The sequence below is a fragment of the Drosophila bipectinata genome, chromosome 3L, assembly GCF_030179905.1.
Source record: "Drosophila bipectinata strain 14024-0381.07 chromosome 3L, DbipHiC1v2, whole genome shotgun sequence".
NCBI classification, from domain to species: Eukaryota; Metazoa; Arthropoda; class Insecta; order Diptera; family Drosophilidae; genus Drosophila; species Drosophila bipectinata.
The window spans coordinates 4,769,261-4,783,587 of record NC_091738.1 but is presented as its reverse complement, the minus strand read 5'-3'; the positions used below and the strand labels follow the sequence as shown (position 1 = coordinate 4,783,587).

General features: G+C 39.6%; 2 protein-coding genes across 2 annotated transcripts; both read right to left on the bottom strand.

Moving 5' to 3' along the window:
- Window positions 1–1,858: 1,858 nt before the first annotated feature.
- Window positions 1,859–6,011, bottom strand: LOC108127574 (uncharacterized). The gene is made up of 2 exons (XM_017244705.3): window positions 5,899–6,011; window positions 1,859–2,961 (listed from the first exon to the last, which is right to left on the bottom strand). The coding sequence occupies exon 2, from the start codon at window positions 2,440–2,442 to the stop codon at window positions 2,176–2,178; it is 267 nt and encodes an 88-aa protein (XP_017100194.1). The 5' UTR covers window positions 2,443–2,961; window positions 5,899–6,011; the 3' UTR covers window positions 1,859–2,175.
- Window positions 6,012–6,598: 587 nt separating this feature from the next.
- LOC108127561 (GATA zinc finger domain-containing protein 14) lies at window positions 6,599–11,741 on the bottom strand. Its single transcript, XM_017244689.3, is given in 4 exon segments — window positions 6,599–7,489; window positions 7,557–7,679; window positions 10,467–10,716; window positions 11,658–11,741. Coding segments are annotated over 3 exon segments (1,134 nt in total). The 5' UTR covers window positions 10,641–10,716; window positions 11,658–11,741; the 3' UTR covers window positions 6,599–6,652.
- Between the last annotated feature and the right edge of the window lie 2,586 nt (window positions 11,742–14,327).

Here is a 14,327-nt window from a genome sequence, read left to right as displayed (position 1 = left end):
GGTATATATGGCTTATTAATTTTGAATAATAAATAGGATTATTCTAGAAAAAATATTTATAAAATTCTCTTATCTCTCTTAATATTAACTCTTAATTGTATGCTTTTTAAATATCCCCAATATTTTTAATGCCTTAATTGAATGCCCCACAATAGATTACTGATTATTTAACCAATGGATCATGATCCATTATCGATTTAGCAACTAAAATGCCGGTGTGCATTGTTTATTTTTAGTGGCTTAAATGCTTTTCTCTCCCTCTTTCACTCGCCTGACCGCAATGACATAATGGTAACAATAACACAACCAAATTACGGTTACAGTTCAATTAATGAACCGCGTTGGCCCAAAACGAACTCAAGACATCTGCCAACGCATTAGTCACAACCACTCAGATACGCACACTCGAATACACTCACAGAGCAGTAAATAAAAACAAAAATTATTTAAACGCCTCATGAATTATTGCGCATACGCCGCGTGGTTCGTTCGGTCGCTCAGCCGCTCAGTGGCTCGCTTCGTTTGGCAATTAAATGCCTGGCCGGCCAACAGTAGTTGGTCAAGACTGCACTTTGCTATGGCCAAGAGCCTATTCATTGACCAAATGCCTAACTCACTCGCAACCAGATCGAAATTCGTTTCGAATGCAAAATAATGCAAACCATTTCGCGGCACCCTCCTCATAATGGAATCAATCAAGCACCGTTCACTGCTGCTTTTGGCCTTATCTCTTTCTGGCCTTAACTCGGTCTATCTGCAGCTGTCTCTTTCAGGTCTTATTACGTCACAAGGTACTGTAGCATTGGCTTAATAATACACATAAAGAAAAGTCTTATTAGGATTATAATTATAAAATTAATCAGTCTGCAGGTTAGGTTTCAAGATTTAATGATTTAGGACCTCTGCTTCCTTTTTCTTCTTTAAAAATTAGTTTCAATTATTTCTCTCAGTGTACTAGTAGCAGCCACAGCATTAATAGTAATAACACTGCACTGCATCTGCGCTCGTTCCGCATAGCATGTGAAAGTTGAATTCGAAAACTAAACTCCACTCGAGTTAACTCAACTGAACTGAACTTACCGCTTAGACGGCTGACTTGGTAACGACTTGGTAACGTATTCAAATTGGAACATAGCCTGGCTCTGGGCCACAATATTCGTAAGTCGGTATCTGTATCTGTATCTGTAGCATGCGGAATTGTCGAGTGTTTTTTTATCTCTAACGGCGTGTGCCTCACATCTTGCCACAAACGCATGCATGCCCCCTTCGGTTTCAGATTTAGGTATCTGTATATCTATGTCTTCCCCCTCCTGTATCTTGTAAGTGTATCCGTATCTGTATCTGTTTCGTATGAGAATGAGAGCACCGTGTCGCCTGGCTACCGAGTCTATGTGTCTGTTATATTTTTTCGTGAGCGGTTGTGTGGGTCGACGGTTTGTTGAACCGGTATTCCACTTTGGTGGCAGGTAGCTTACTACGTGTTGTAACTACTACTTAACTGGTCGACCACCGATCAATAGACGCCCCACTCCCCAATCAAATGCTTTAGATAACTCCTGATAAAAACTGCAATTTTGTGCAAATTTTAAGCACTTCAAAAAGAGGTGGTAACTGAAAAATAACAAGGATCGCACAAAGAAAGGTTGTTAAACAAAACATTTGCATATCCTTATGGGTACTTAACTTTTTAACTCAAAAATTCTTGTTGGCTTATTCAGTAATTAGCCCAAATACGTGACAGCCTCACCCTTTTTTTCGAGTTATTCTTATTTGCTTACTCAAGAGGTACCAAGTATATTTCCCATACTATATGTATCTCCCCCTCCTGGGTACCCTTCGAAATAAAAAGTCGCTTAACTTGTTTTTTTGTTCAGCTCCTTATTGTTATTGTTTATTACATATAAAGATTGTGTTTACTTGGTGGCTTTTGATTTTGTTTTTCTGTTTTTCTGCTTTTGGTTAAATGCAACTGGTTCGATTGTATCAAAAGTGGTCGGTTACATTCTCTTGACGGGGAGGGGCCTTGAGATGTGGTAGCTGAAACGAATTGCAATTCCGCGAAATAAAAGCACAAAATCGCATAAACCGATTCAGCTGCCGATGAGATTGACCTTGTCGCCATGAGCTTGTGATTGAGTGAGCGAGTTCGATTGAGTGGCCCGATCCGTCACTCGATTAAAGGATGAAAAAGTTCACCACAAAGCGCAGCACCTTGCTCAGGGTGCTGTTCGATTCGGGCCGCTCCTCGGGGGATCCCTCACGCAACGGAGCCCCCTCCGCCAGATGGGCGTCCAGCTGGGCCTCCAGTTCGGCTCCGTAGCGGAGGATGTACCACTCGGCTATGAGGTAGAAGACCAGCGTGAGCAGGGCAAACTTGATGTAGATCTTGAAGATATCGAAGACATTCCAGGCCAGCTGATGCAGCAGCTCCATTAGATCCATTATTGCGGCCCACGTTGCGTATACGTCATGCAAAACGTGGAGTCTGTTGTGTATTTTTTAGTTTTATTTACTTATTTACTTTTGTAGTTTTGTTGTGTAGTTTCTGTTTGATCAAAGCTTGCGATTTTGTAAATGAGGTCGTGTTCGGTTAGCTGGCGCAGCCTGGGCCCTATTATGCAATGGCTAGCTCAAAGTTTTGGAGTCTGGCTTTCGGGTCTGGGGCTTGATGATGCACATTTCGCTTTCGGCTCTTGAGTGATGTCGCCTCCGTCGTTGAGGGCTCATTTGCATTCGATAGTGTTGATGATCGCGGCACAAAAGTGCGTGTTTTTCTCGATATCTCTCAATGGTCAGCCATTGGGTAGGCACCTTAATTATGCTAATTTTTGTGGAGCAGCACGGCTCTATTATTTAGGGGGGCCTTTTGTGGCCTTTCTTTCTTTCTCAGCGCCGTTGTTTTTAGAGATTTAAAATCATTTTCGGCTTCGGTTTCAGTCTCGGTCTTCAGTTTCCAGCTCCCTGAAACGCCATACAAACAAATTTCGTTTTAATTTGATCGAAAATTAATTAGAGAGACACAAAAAGATGAACGAAAGGGTAAACAAATTGGATTGCGAAAAAGTGATCCAAAAAATTGGAGCACAAGGTGTGACCGATGGGATGGATATCTCATGGGTCTTGGGGCAGGTCAGATTACTTGATTTGCATAGGAAATTGGTGTTTGCCTTAATTGAATATTTAAATCGAAATATATAAATGGTTAGGACGGGAAACAAGATCAAATTTGTCCAAGGGGAAACCTTGGAATCAAGCCCAGGTTTTGTAATAAAAAATAAATGTTAAAGGTTAATGAAAAAATATGATGTACTGCACACATTTTGCTAATTTCTTCATAAATAATTAATACCTTTTAATATTCAAAAATTTATACAGAAACTCATTATCAATTTCCCTCTACCACTCATTAAGTCAATTAATTTCGTGTGTTCCCAAAATAAACTCATCAAAAATTATTACACTTTTGACTGAAACATTGACCTTATATGATGTTAATAAATTTTAAAGTGTCCAGTCCCCCACGACCTTGGTAATGAACGTCTCTAATCCCACTTGTTGGTCAATCCATTTTCGATTCAAGAGATCCAATCAAAATGGATCAAAGATCAGTCACCTGTGACGTCCACTCTACCTGCTAGTTCAACCTTGGTGGTGATGATTATTTGAGTTTTGATTCATATCGCAGATCCCCCTGTGACTGGCCCACGCCACTGGCATTTGCCAGTCGTCAAGACGAGACAAACCCCAGTCAAAACTCGGGGGAGATTGCATCTTTCGGATTTGAATACACTTGACAATCGCTAAACGCAAACCGACTTAACCTTACCCAACCGACAACTGCGTAGACTCCTCTTCGGAGACTCGATAATCGCAGCAATTATACTAAGCACACAAATCAACTTCAGCCCCAACCGACGGGGGACCTGTTCGGGAGCCCCGGCACTGGGTATTGAGCCTCCGGCTGCCAGATCGCAGAAATGTTTTGCATTAATTTCAAAACGCATGCGAAACAGAAAAAAATCCCAAACTGCAGTGGTCTTTTTTAAAAAAACATATACAAAAACCAGTTGCAAATATGGTAATATGAATAGCCTTCGGAGGCAGGCGGGGGGAGGATTTTGGGACGCTTCCTGCAAAAAATGGCAAATGCTGAAGTTGAACTGTCGCATAAAATCAACCATGACTCGGCGGAGACCGAGTGGCTGGAGACCGGAGGCTGGAGGAGAATTCGTTGTGACAGGTCGGCCGGCAAATGGACAAGAAGATTTCGCAGAAGACTCTTCTTCATGGAGATTCGAGACGCAGACGAGATCTACCGGTTTTTCGAGACCAGAGCCAGACACCTTGAGAGACCTTCTGACATTTTGCCGAATCGGTTACTCTGCTTTTTATTCTCTGGACGATGGCTCTTCAATTTCGAGAGGTTCTATCTTTAGAAACTGTCTTGAAAAAGTCCTTTAAAACAGTAACATTTCTTAACAAAGTTTCCAGTTTCTTAAAACTTACAAATATTTTTTTAAGAAATTTCTTTTAAGAGCATTTAAAGTTCTTGAATATCATTGTAGATACATCTCGTAAATAAATTAAACTTGCGCAATTTATTGAAGACAATTTCTCAACATCTTCAAGTCGAGTTAATTAAATAATTTCTCGTTTATATATGGCCCTCTTTTCCTCGACTGTCTCGTATTTCTGCTAATATTTTGCATGAAATTCGCGTCACATTGTAAATTATTTAGTTGCATATTAATTAGTGGACACTTCCCACAACCCACAGCCCGTAACAAAGAGACCAAGACACAAAAAAAAAAAAACATATGAGGGCCAAAAATATTGTTTAAGCTCCTTACATAATGCAAATGGTGTTAACTTGACTCCAGTTACCAGTTTCTTTGTTGCTGTCGTCTAACCCATTAAAAAGCGTGCACCGAAGTGGAGGGAAAAACGAATGTGGGTGACCACCGGTGAACGGTCAAGAAAAATAACATTTTGTGATTTATAATTCCGTTGCAACAAGGTGGCTTGAACAAAAAATAGAGGGGGTAGGGTCGGTAGACCAAGTGTCATACCAAAAGTATGTCACAAACTATTTGTGTACCCGCCGGGCCGGGTTTTTCGGGTTTCGGTTAATGACTGAAATTGAAATTGACTTTTAATTAGGTTTTTGGCTTCGTTTTGGTTTTGATTTTGATTTTATGTGTCTTACTTGGCCAGTTCATTTGGTTAAAAAGCGATATTTCCGCATCGCAGCTGGAGGCTTATATCTTATGCACGAGCGACTGGAGTTGCGTAGGTGTATTTGGTGTATATATGGTATATAATTACCAGTGATTACTTCGGAGTGTTGTACGCGGAAATGGAGTCTCCCGTTGTGGCATACAAAACTTGAACTACTTCTTCTGCCCCGTTTTCCTCCTCATTTAAATTTTGAATGTGTTGAAATGGATTTGGGTTTTTGGTTTTGGGGGTTTACGGATAAAATCATCTGGTGGAGATTAGAGAAGGTGTTTGGCTTACGTTTTATGGAAAAAGTCAACACTTTTTTGAAGGGTTAATGTCTCTTATAAGTGATCTTGTTTAAGGAAACTTTTTTATTCCAATTCCTATAGAGGCAATGCCACCTACATTTTCTTAAAAAACCATTAGCAGAGATGTTAATCCAGTGAAGGGCGATTAGACAATCTATTATGTTTGCCAACCATTGTCTAGTTCCTCTTCCCAGTTCAACATCAAAAAGTCAACATTCACCGGCCATTTAGGCCTCGTTTGTGTACATTTCCCTCAAAGTTGTTAGTTCAAGGGGGTGAGGTTTGATTTTACTATTTAGGGTACTCCCAAAGTAATCCCCTCAAAGTCCAAAGTTTCATCAGACTAAAGATCATCGTTTGCTGTACTTACAAGTCGATTATCTCCTAATCCATAATCTACAAAACATTTAACAAAAAACACAATTAGAGGTGGCACAAATTATCTTTCTTCTTCTTTCCAGTCGGATCAAAAGCTTAAAAAGCCATATGATCATCTGCTTCCTTTTTTTGTTTTTCAACACTTTTAAAGCTATTTTTTAAATGTTTTTACGTTTTTCAACATCGCTTCCAAAGTCAGACTTCAGCTGTTTTGGTAGCTTTTTCGTGATAAAATATCATGGAAATTATTTTTTTAACACGCCTTCTAAGTCTTAAGAACCCTTTAAAGAGTCTTAATAACTTGACTTAACTAAAGCATAACTTAATCTACAAGATTTTATTAAATTATTGTGAAAGTGTATTGTTTTTATAAACAATATTCTCGTTTTAAATAATTTGTTTTCATAATTTAAACCGCCTCTGATTGGAGCTTGTCTCGGCTAAGGTGCTTGGCCATGATAAACCTTGGTGTCATCACTAACAAGCAGTTTAAGCTTAAAACTGCTTTAAAAACAACGTTCACTTTTTAAATTTTTTATTTAGCTTTGTGTTTTAATCACAATCTCTATATTTTTTTACAATTTTATAGTTTTATGAAATGTTTTGTGTGTATTTAACAATGACAGTGTTTTATGTTTATTTACAAAAGATAATTTTGGGAAACATTCGAATGATTGTTATTTTAGCGCCAATTTTCAGAGTTTTTTTGTGAGACAACAACAACAAGAACAAAGCTATTTTTTTACTCATTCAATGGCCTCAATTATTTCATATTCTTCATCCAAAGAATGATCATAATCGATGTTGTATTTGTTCTTGATCTTGCTCTTGTAGTCCTTGAGTTCTGCATCATTTTCGAATCGATTTGTGTTGTATCGCTGTTTTCCTCGCGAGTTATTGTTGCTGTGTTGTTGTGGGTTAGTATTGCTGTTGGGATTCTTCCTCTTCTGGCCTGGCTGGGTGCTATTGTTAGTGCGATTCCTAGATCTAGTTTGGTGGTTTTCCCTATCTCTATGGCTAACTCTATTGGGCTTATTGCTACTGCTAGGCTTTGATTTCCTTTCGCTATTTTTACTAGAATTATGTTGCTGATACTGCTGATGTTGCTGCTGCTGTTGCTGCTGTTGCTGTTGCTGCTGTGATGATGAGTATGACGATTGAGGATTGGTACTTGGTGTGGTAAATCTCATGCTACCTCTAAAACTATTTTTGGTCATTTTATTGTAGTTGCTGCTATCTACGATTCTGTTGCTGCTTATATTGTTGTTGAGTGATTGCTGTTGCTGATGTTGCTGTTGCTGCTGTTGTTGCTTTTGAAATTGCCGCTGTCTGCCGCCGCGCTGTCTGGTTCCGTTTGCTGTCCCAATCTTATACTCATCATCGGCCTCATATCATACATCATTAGCCGCCTGTTGGCGCTCGGGGATGCGATACAGTTCGTCATTGTTCTGGTATAGTTGCTCCGATCCAGCGCAGTTCACGTTCGACCACCAATCGCATACTCTGACGGCCTGGTTGAAGACTGTTCCATTGGGACAGAGGAACGAGTACTGGTGGCCCGAGTGGAGACACCAATGCCATACCTAGGGGGATATCATAGTTTAACATTAAATCATTATTAATGAGATAGTCGAGGGACTAAGATCTCACCTGACAACGGGTCTCTGTATCCGCATAGTAGCCAGGCTGACGTCCTTGGCAGTTGAAAGCCAAACCCTTGGGCACTGAGTCATAGGCAGGATAATCCTCTCCAGCAATATAGCCATCAATTTGCTGGGGAATAGAAAAGCGAGCATAGATTATTAGACAAATCGTTAACCTACATTGCAACCTGCATACTATTAACCCCCATTTCATATCAGTTACAATGCAAATTTTATTTTAAATTGTAATGCACTTAATGGCGAATCTCTCAACCACAAAATATGGAATTATATTATGACTTTATGGCTGCTATGGATGCTCTCGTGTGAATTATCTCAGCTAGCCAGCGACCTTCAATTGTGGGTGGTGGTGGTGGGGTAGGTGATGCCTGGTGGCAGCCACACATTGCTCAAGCACCAACAAAATGAACTCTAAACAATAACAAATTAAAATTTGAAACAATTGCCACACAAACAACGAATTTAAAATGCAAATGCAACAACCCAAAAAGCACATACACAAAAAACTGTCGAAAAAAAATAGGGGGGAAAAAAAACAAAACCAACAAAAGAACCAGTGAGTGTTGAAAATTGTGCACTTGCAATAGTTGCAAATAACCCAGGGGGAAGGGGCAATGGGCCAGAGGGGAGGAGAGGCTTCTATGTGACAACCGACTGTCAATCTCATGCGTACGAAACCATGAAAGCCCAAAAGAGCAAAATAAAACAATAAACTTGAGGCAACACGGATCACAAAACACACACCAGATGTGTGACCCATCTGTAACCCCTTGAGACTCTTCTGGGGATATATAGTTTTCCAGTCCAATCTATCCAAACCCTTCCAGTCTCATTTGTGCCGCCCCCTCGTTGCATCTTGCATCTTCGCCCATCGTGGCATCTATCTTGATCTTGCCTCAATTTCTGATCCGAAATGCAGTTTCCCATTGTTGCCTCCGGCGCTGGCGTTACGCTCGAATAAATTTCACTCCCTTTGGCTGCATCTTCGGGTCCTCAAGGGGTTAAAGCCGCCTGTCTATTTGGGTTAATGCTGAGTTTATGCTAATTGAAGATGTTGGAACAGGCCGAAAGTGATTGTGATTGGCAATGTGCAGAGTTTGATGGGATGGGAATAGGGAGATGTTTTTTTAGGTTTTGTATAGAGAAGATAATGTAATACTGTATTAAGAGTTCAACTTTTGTAAACAGAGAATTTTTAACATTAATCTTTATTTATTTTAAACTGATTTTATAAAATAACAAAAATCAAATAATAACTATAATAGTAGTTCTACAATCTATATATTTAAAGTCTTTAAAACCCTCGTATTATCCTGCCATACTCTTCTTTAGCTTGATCTCCATTTTAGCCTCCTATTTTTTTGGGCTTAAACTTTTTCTAAATCACTTGCAATTTTCACGCTAATATCTTTCCTGGGCTTTTTAACATTTCCAACTGCAAACCAGACTGCAAACAAAAGCAAACGCCATAAACCGCCCAATGGCTCAGTAACCCAAAAAAAAAACAGACAAGATGTAACTCTAAGCCCAGTACCCCATATTCCTCCCACCAACCACCACCTACCACCTACCGCCCACTTCGTCTCCTCACCCCCCTTTTACCCTCTAGCAACAATTATTCCCGCCACTCTCAACCTTTGGCCAGAGCATTTTCCTTTAAATACCAACTAGCTGCCATGCAGACGAGTCTAAGCCAGCTTTGGACATCTCCAGCTACAGCTGGAAAATGGAAAAATGGTTAATTTTCCCTGCATTTTCCTTTTATTTTTGTTTGCCGAGCACGGCTGCGGGGCAACCAAGGCTAATTGATAATGTAACACAGGTATTTTCCCGTCTTTTGTGGTTGGATAACGAAAAGGGATTACTCTTCTTTGGATTTTAAGATGTTCTTTAAGTTTTGATGTCCCTTTTTATATATTTTTCTTGTGTCTGGATCTTGATGAATTCTTTTAAAGAGATTTATAACAAAATATCATTCTTTATATGCTTATTATGTCAGTTGAAAGAGAAGATTCTTAAGATTTCTCATGCTCTATTTATTTTAGAAAACCTTAAGTTTTCTACTATATGATTTGGAAAAATTATCCCTTTTACTAAAATACCAAACAACCCTTTTTAAAAAAGAGTATCGATCAGTGGAAGAAAGACTCATGACGACACCTTCTTAGGAAAAGAAATAGAGGCAGCTTTTAGTTTACTTTTTCGAATGTGCATCTTTTTTTTTTGGCCGGGACGTGAGAAGTTGTCTAACACTTTGGCAGACAGGTTGTCGGCTTCGTGTTTGGGCTACACCCCCCTCGGGGTCTGCTCATCTGCAGCTTCTTTGGGGTCTTCTGCACTTGCAACACTGCAACATGCCGCATGCGGGAAGGGGAAGATGGCCAGAGCCAGCAGCTCTTTTTTTTGGGCAACAATTGTTGCTGCCGTGGGAGTTTGTTGTTGCATGTTGCTGTTGTTTTCTTCTTGTTGCGGCTGTTGCTGGCTCAGATCCCTATCAAACAAGAGACAAATGGTGTGCGCAATCTTTTTACTCGGAACGAATGTACAAAATTATCTCAGATGACACTTTTTTGCGTGTGTAGGCCATGTTGCTGCCCATGTTGATACAGCAACGATACTCTCAGACAGACAGACAGCCAGACAAATGGTAACAGAGACGGCCAATGAAGTTGTCAAATCAATGTTCAGATACTGCAGAGCCAAATTATTCAATAAGCCATTTCCCAGGCTGGTAAAAACTCTTTTTATGGGCCACATCAAATAATATTTACAGTAATTGCTGGCCATAAAAGCCAACTAAACAGACATCGGAAAGGAAGGTTGCGGGGTATGAGGGATCAAGGGATTCGGGGCTCGAGATCGGGAAGTTGGTGGCTCCAGCTCCAGGTCGACTTACCCCATTGACACAGTTCCCTGCCAGCAGCGAAAACAATCCGAACACGACTATCAAAATGCAAAGGCTCCACTGAAGATGCTGCTGCTGCTGCTGCCGTCTGTGATGTTGCTGCTGCGGCTTTTCATGTTGCAGCGGTGATTTGCTTACTTTTGTTGTTTTTGTTGCCGCTGCCATGATGTCTGTGATTTTGTTTTTTTTTGTGATTTTTTGGTAATACGTAATTTAAATGGGATTTTTTTTTCGTTATTATCTAAAAAATACAAAACGAAAATCGAAAGAAAACGAGTCGAGTGGGTTGAAGATATTAATTTTCAGTTTTCGGTTTTTCTTGTAGATATTTATTTTTTTAGAAAGGTAACTTTGAACGCAGCCTCTTCTTCTGTTTATTGGCTTATGCGGCATATAATTAGATTTTATATATACATGTCTATTATGCTGGGGTCGAGTGCTGAGAGGAGGCAACCGCAATGCCTAATGGATGTTGCTGCGATGTTGCAGCTGCAGCATTCACTTTTTTGTGAGGGGGGCATTCAGGGGATGCTTCTTGGGGATCTTAATTGATAATAACTTGAATTGTTTACCGGTAGAATGACCAAATTATCGTTTATTTTTTTTTGTTAGCAAGCTTAAGGAATAAACTAAAGTTTTTTGAAGGTTTGGAGACTTTTTTAAGTAGATCTGTTTTATTATATCCAGAAAACTATCCTAAAAATTAGATTGGGCTCTCTCTTCAATGAATTGTTTTAAAAATTACTTTTAAATGTATTCAGTTAAATATCAATATATTCAATTTATGCCTTTATTGGGTATTTTAAAATAAATAAAATGGATTTCCTATTTGATCTAGATTATCCTTGTGAAGGATTCTCATTCAAAATTGAAAGTCATAGGTTAAGGAGTACATATGCCCCCTTTTCAATCAGTTTGTGTTTAAAAAAAATGTATAAAGATTATCCTGTTTGTTGGTAAGTTCCAAAGGACTCCTTGTTTAGAAAAAACAAACACACTTTCATTCTTATTTTGTGTACCCCTATGAGGAGCAGCACCCCATGGGAACCAATTTGCGTAATTTATTGCTCAACTCTCAGCACACAATTTGAATGCCACGCACTTAGCCGCGCACACAAAGCACACACTTTTTATTTATTGATCGGATCTCGTATCTCTGGGGATCGGATCGCACGGACTCACTTCAAATGGTTTCACGGATCGGAGGAGCTGAGCTGGCGTTGGAGCTCTGCACGTGTTGCCGCGTTTGAAGTTGATACAAAAGTTGTAAAAAAATTCGCATCAATTTTAGTTTTATACTCGGTGCGGTGCTCGGCTCGTTCTTCGGCCTGACGGCTCTCTAGAGATGAGCGAGGCTGGTGGTTAGCGGCCAAATCCATCGCGTCATGGCGCTGGAATTGCCAAAGAGCAACCTCATCGTGGCCAAGAGCCGAAGCTGAAGCTGAAGCTGGAAAATCTAAATCATCGTGAATCTTGTGAAGACTCGGCACTTCTCTCATTCATGAGAGTTCGGGGGAATTTTTCTGTTTTTGTATTCAATACGATATCGTATTGTATCGGCTTTTGTTTTGTTTTCGCGGTTTGTTGATGTTTGCTCGGACTCGGGGGCTCTGTTGCAAAAAGCTGCACAGAAATTAGTGCAAATTTCAGCTTATTGATGATGCCACTTGGCCAACTTAACGGCAATTCAATTTAATTGTCGCCAGCTTAGTGCGAAATGTTTGTCGCTCATTAGCGCCGGATAAACGAAAGACTTAGGCAACGAACTAGATTGGCATTGATTCGAAAAATGAAATAAGCGGAAAGCGTAGCGGGGTAGCAATAATAGGAAGAAAAGGAAAGTATTTAAACGTAAATAATAGCTATTATTTAAACTTGACTTTAAGAAGTTAAAATGTGGTAGGTTTAATATTTATATGGTTATATTGGAAGTAGAAGGAATATTTAAAAAAAAAATTTCGAAAAATTCTAAAAAAAATATATAAAAAATATGTAAACTTTATTTCTAGCTTTAAATATATTTACTCTCATTTCGTAATTGGAAGGGATTCCCATCACAACCTTCAGCTACTCCCAACGGATGCAACTTGTGCAATTCCTGTCCGTTTTCCTCATTCTCTGACAGCATTTAATTTCGATTTGCAAAAATTATCATAAATTAGACTAATTAAAATAAAATGCTGCAATAAATTTTCATCGCTGCCTTTGGCAAGAGACATTCATTTGCTCTAGAATTGATGCAGCCGCAGTGCGGAGTCTGGGTCGGAGTCTGAGTCGCAGCCGCTCACTTTCAAAAGATGTGCACAATCCGGTGGCAATCCGGTTCATTCAGTGCGCTTCAATTGCTGGATGGCTGAGACATCGCCATCGACAGAAACCAAAACAGATACGGAGGCTAGTGGAGACCGGAGACCCAAGACCTGGCTGGGACCCAGACGGAGTCGGAGCTGACAACCGCATTCTGGTTCACCTTCGAGAAAAGCACTGCATTTGCAGTCGAGCATTGCCAAACGTCTTTCGTGGCTTAGTTTTTGGTTTGAAGTTTTCAGTTTTCAGTTTTGTGAGCGAGTTTCGGCGTCGGTTGGATTGTGTGAGAAATTCCCTTAATCAGCACAGTGCTGGTTGCAGTTGCACTGCACTCCATAAAATGCCGATACCAGGCCACTGAAAATGGGCAAGAGTTGCCTTATGGACTTCTCGTAAAATAACTTATTATCATTAGGCGTTGGTCGTGGTTGAAGTATTTCTCCGGCAGGTTTCTGGTTTCCCAATTGATTTGTTCCTAATCGACAATAAAGCGATTTGACCAGAAGATCTCGAACCTCCCCCAACTATCATTAATTTCCAATGATTTCACACGCTGGGCTTGCGGTAATTTACTCAGCTCGACCTTGACTTTTACCCGCTCGAAGGTCATACCCATTCAGAGGCATCATCATCGTCGAGTCCCCAGAGCTTCTTCATTTTAGCTGGCTGGTGCTGAAAATTGTTTAATACGTGACGAAAACAATGATCAGGTAATTATGTGGCTTATAAATGTCGGCTTCCCGTCTCTATGATATGACACTTCTGTCCCAGCTTTTCCGTTTCCATTCTTTTGGCAGCCTAATGGGCATAATGCTGTAATTTATTAAATTGGTTTAGAAATGTTTTTTAATGTGCTCTGGGAAGTGGCGAAGCGGACTCAAAGCGTCTTCGGTTGTGCGGAGAACTGGATTACACTTTTAATGCCATTACATCAGGGTCGTTCGAAGCTGACCTCTAAGTGATCGTTTTTTAACCACAAGTGTTGGCTGCTCTCTGGTTACAATCGATAGTAAATAAACATTAAACAGAGCACGGTTTTCAAATGTGATACAATTAGAGGTTCACTTTTAAAAGGTTATTAATGAGTTTTTTGTATTTAAGGCTTAAATTTGTAAACTAAATAACGTTTGTTGTTTTCTTTTAATGCCTAGATCGTTTAGGGAAACCTATACATTACCAATAATAATCGGAATTCTATGAGTAAAAAATATTTTTCCGTTTGAAAAATTGAAACAACGTTGGTAACTTTTTTTTGGTTGAAACTAAAGCTTTTTTTTGACACTTTTTAGCGAATATTTTGACTGTTTGACAACCTATTATAAAACGAAATACAATTTACAAATCACAGTTCCAATTGGCATCGATCTTCATAAAAAAATCTAAAAATTAAAACCAACAACATTTTTAGTAATTTTTGGCCAAAATGATGAGGGTACCCCTTGAAATAATTGAAAAAAAATTGGTCAAATTTTTTTTTGCCAGATTTTAATACAGAATGAATCTACTCGAAGCCCCTTAATTGGGAAGGTATAAGGTTTTTGAATC

What these genes read in the sequence shown, in the direction of transcription:
- LOC108127574 (XM_017244705.3), bottom strand. Translation starts at nt 2,442, where the DNA reads ATGGATCTAATGGAGCTGCTGCATCAGCTGGCCTGGAATGTCTTCGAT.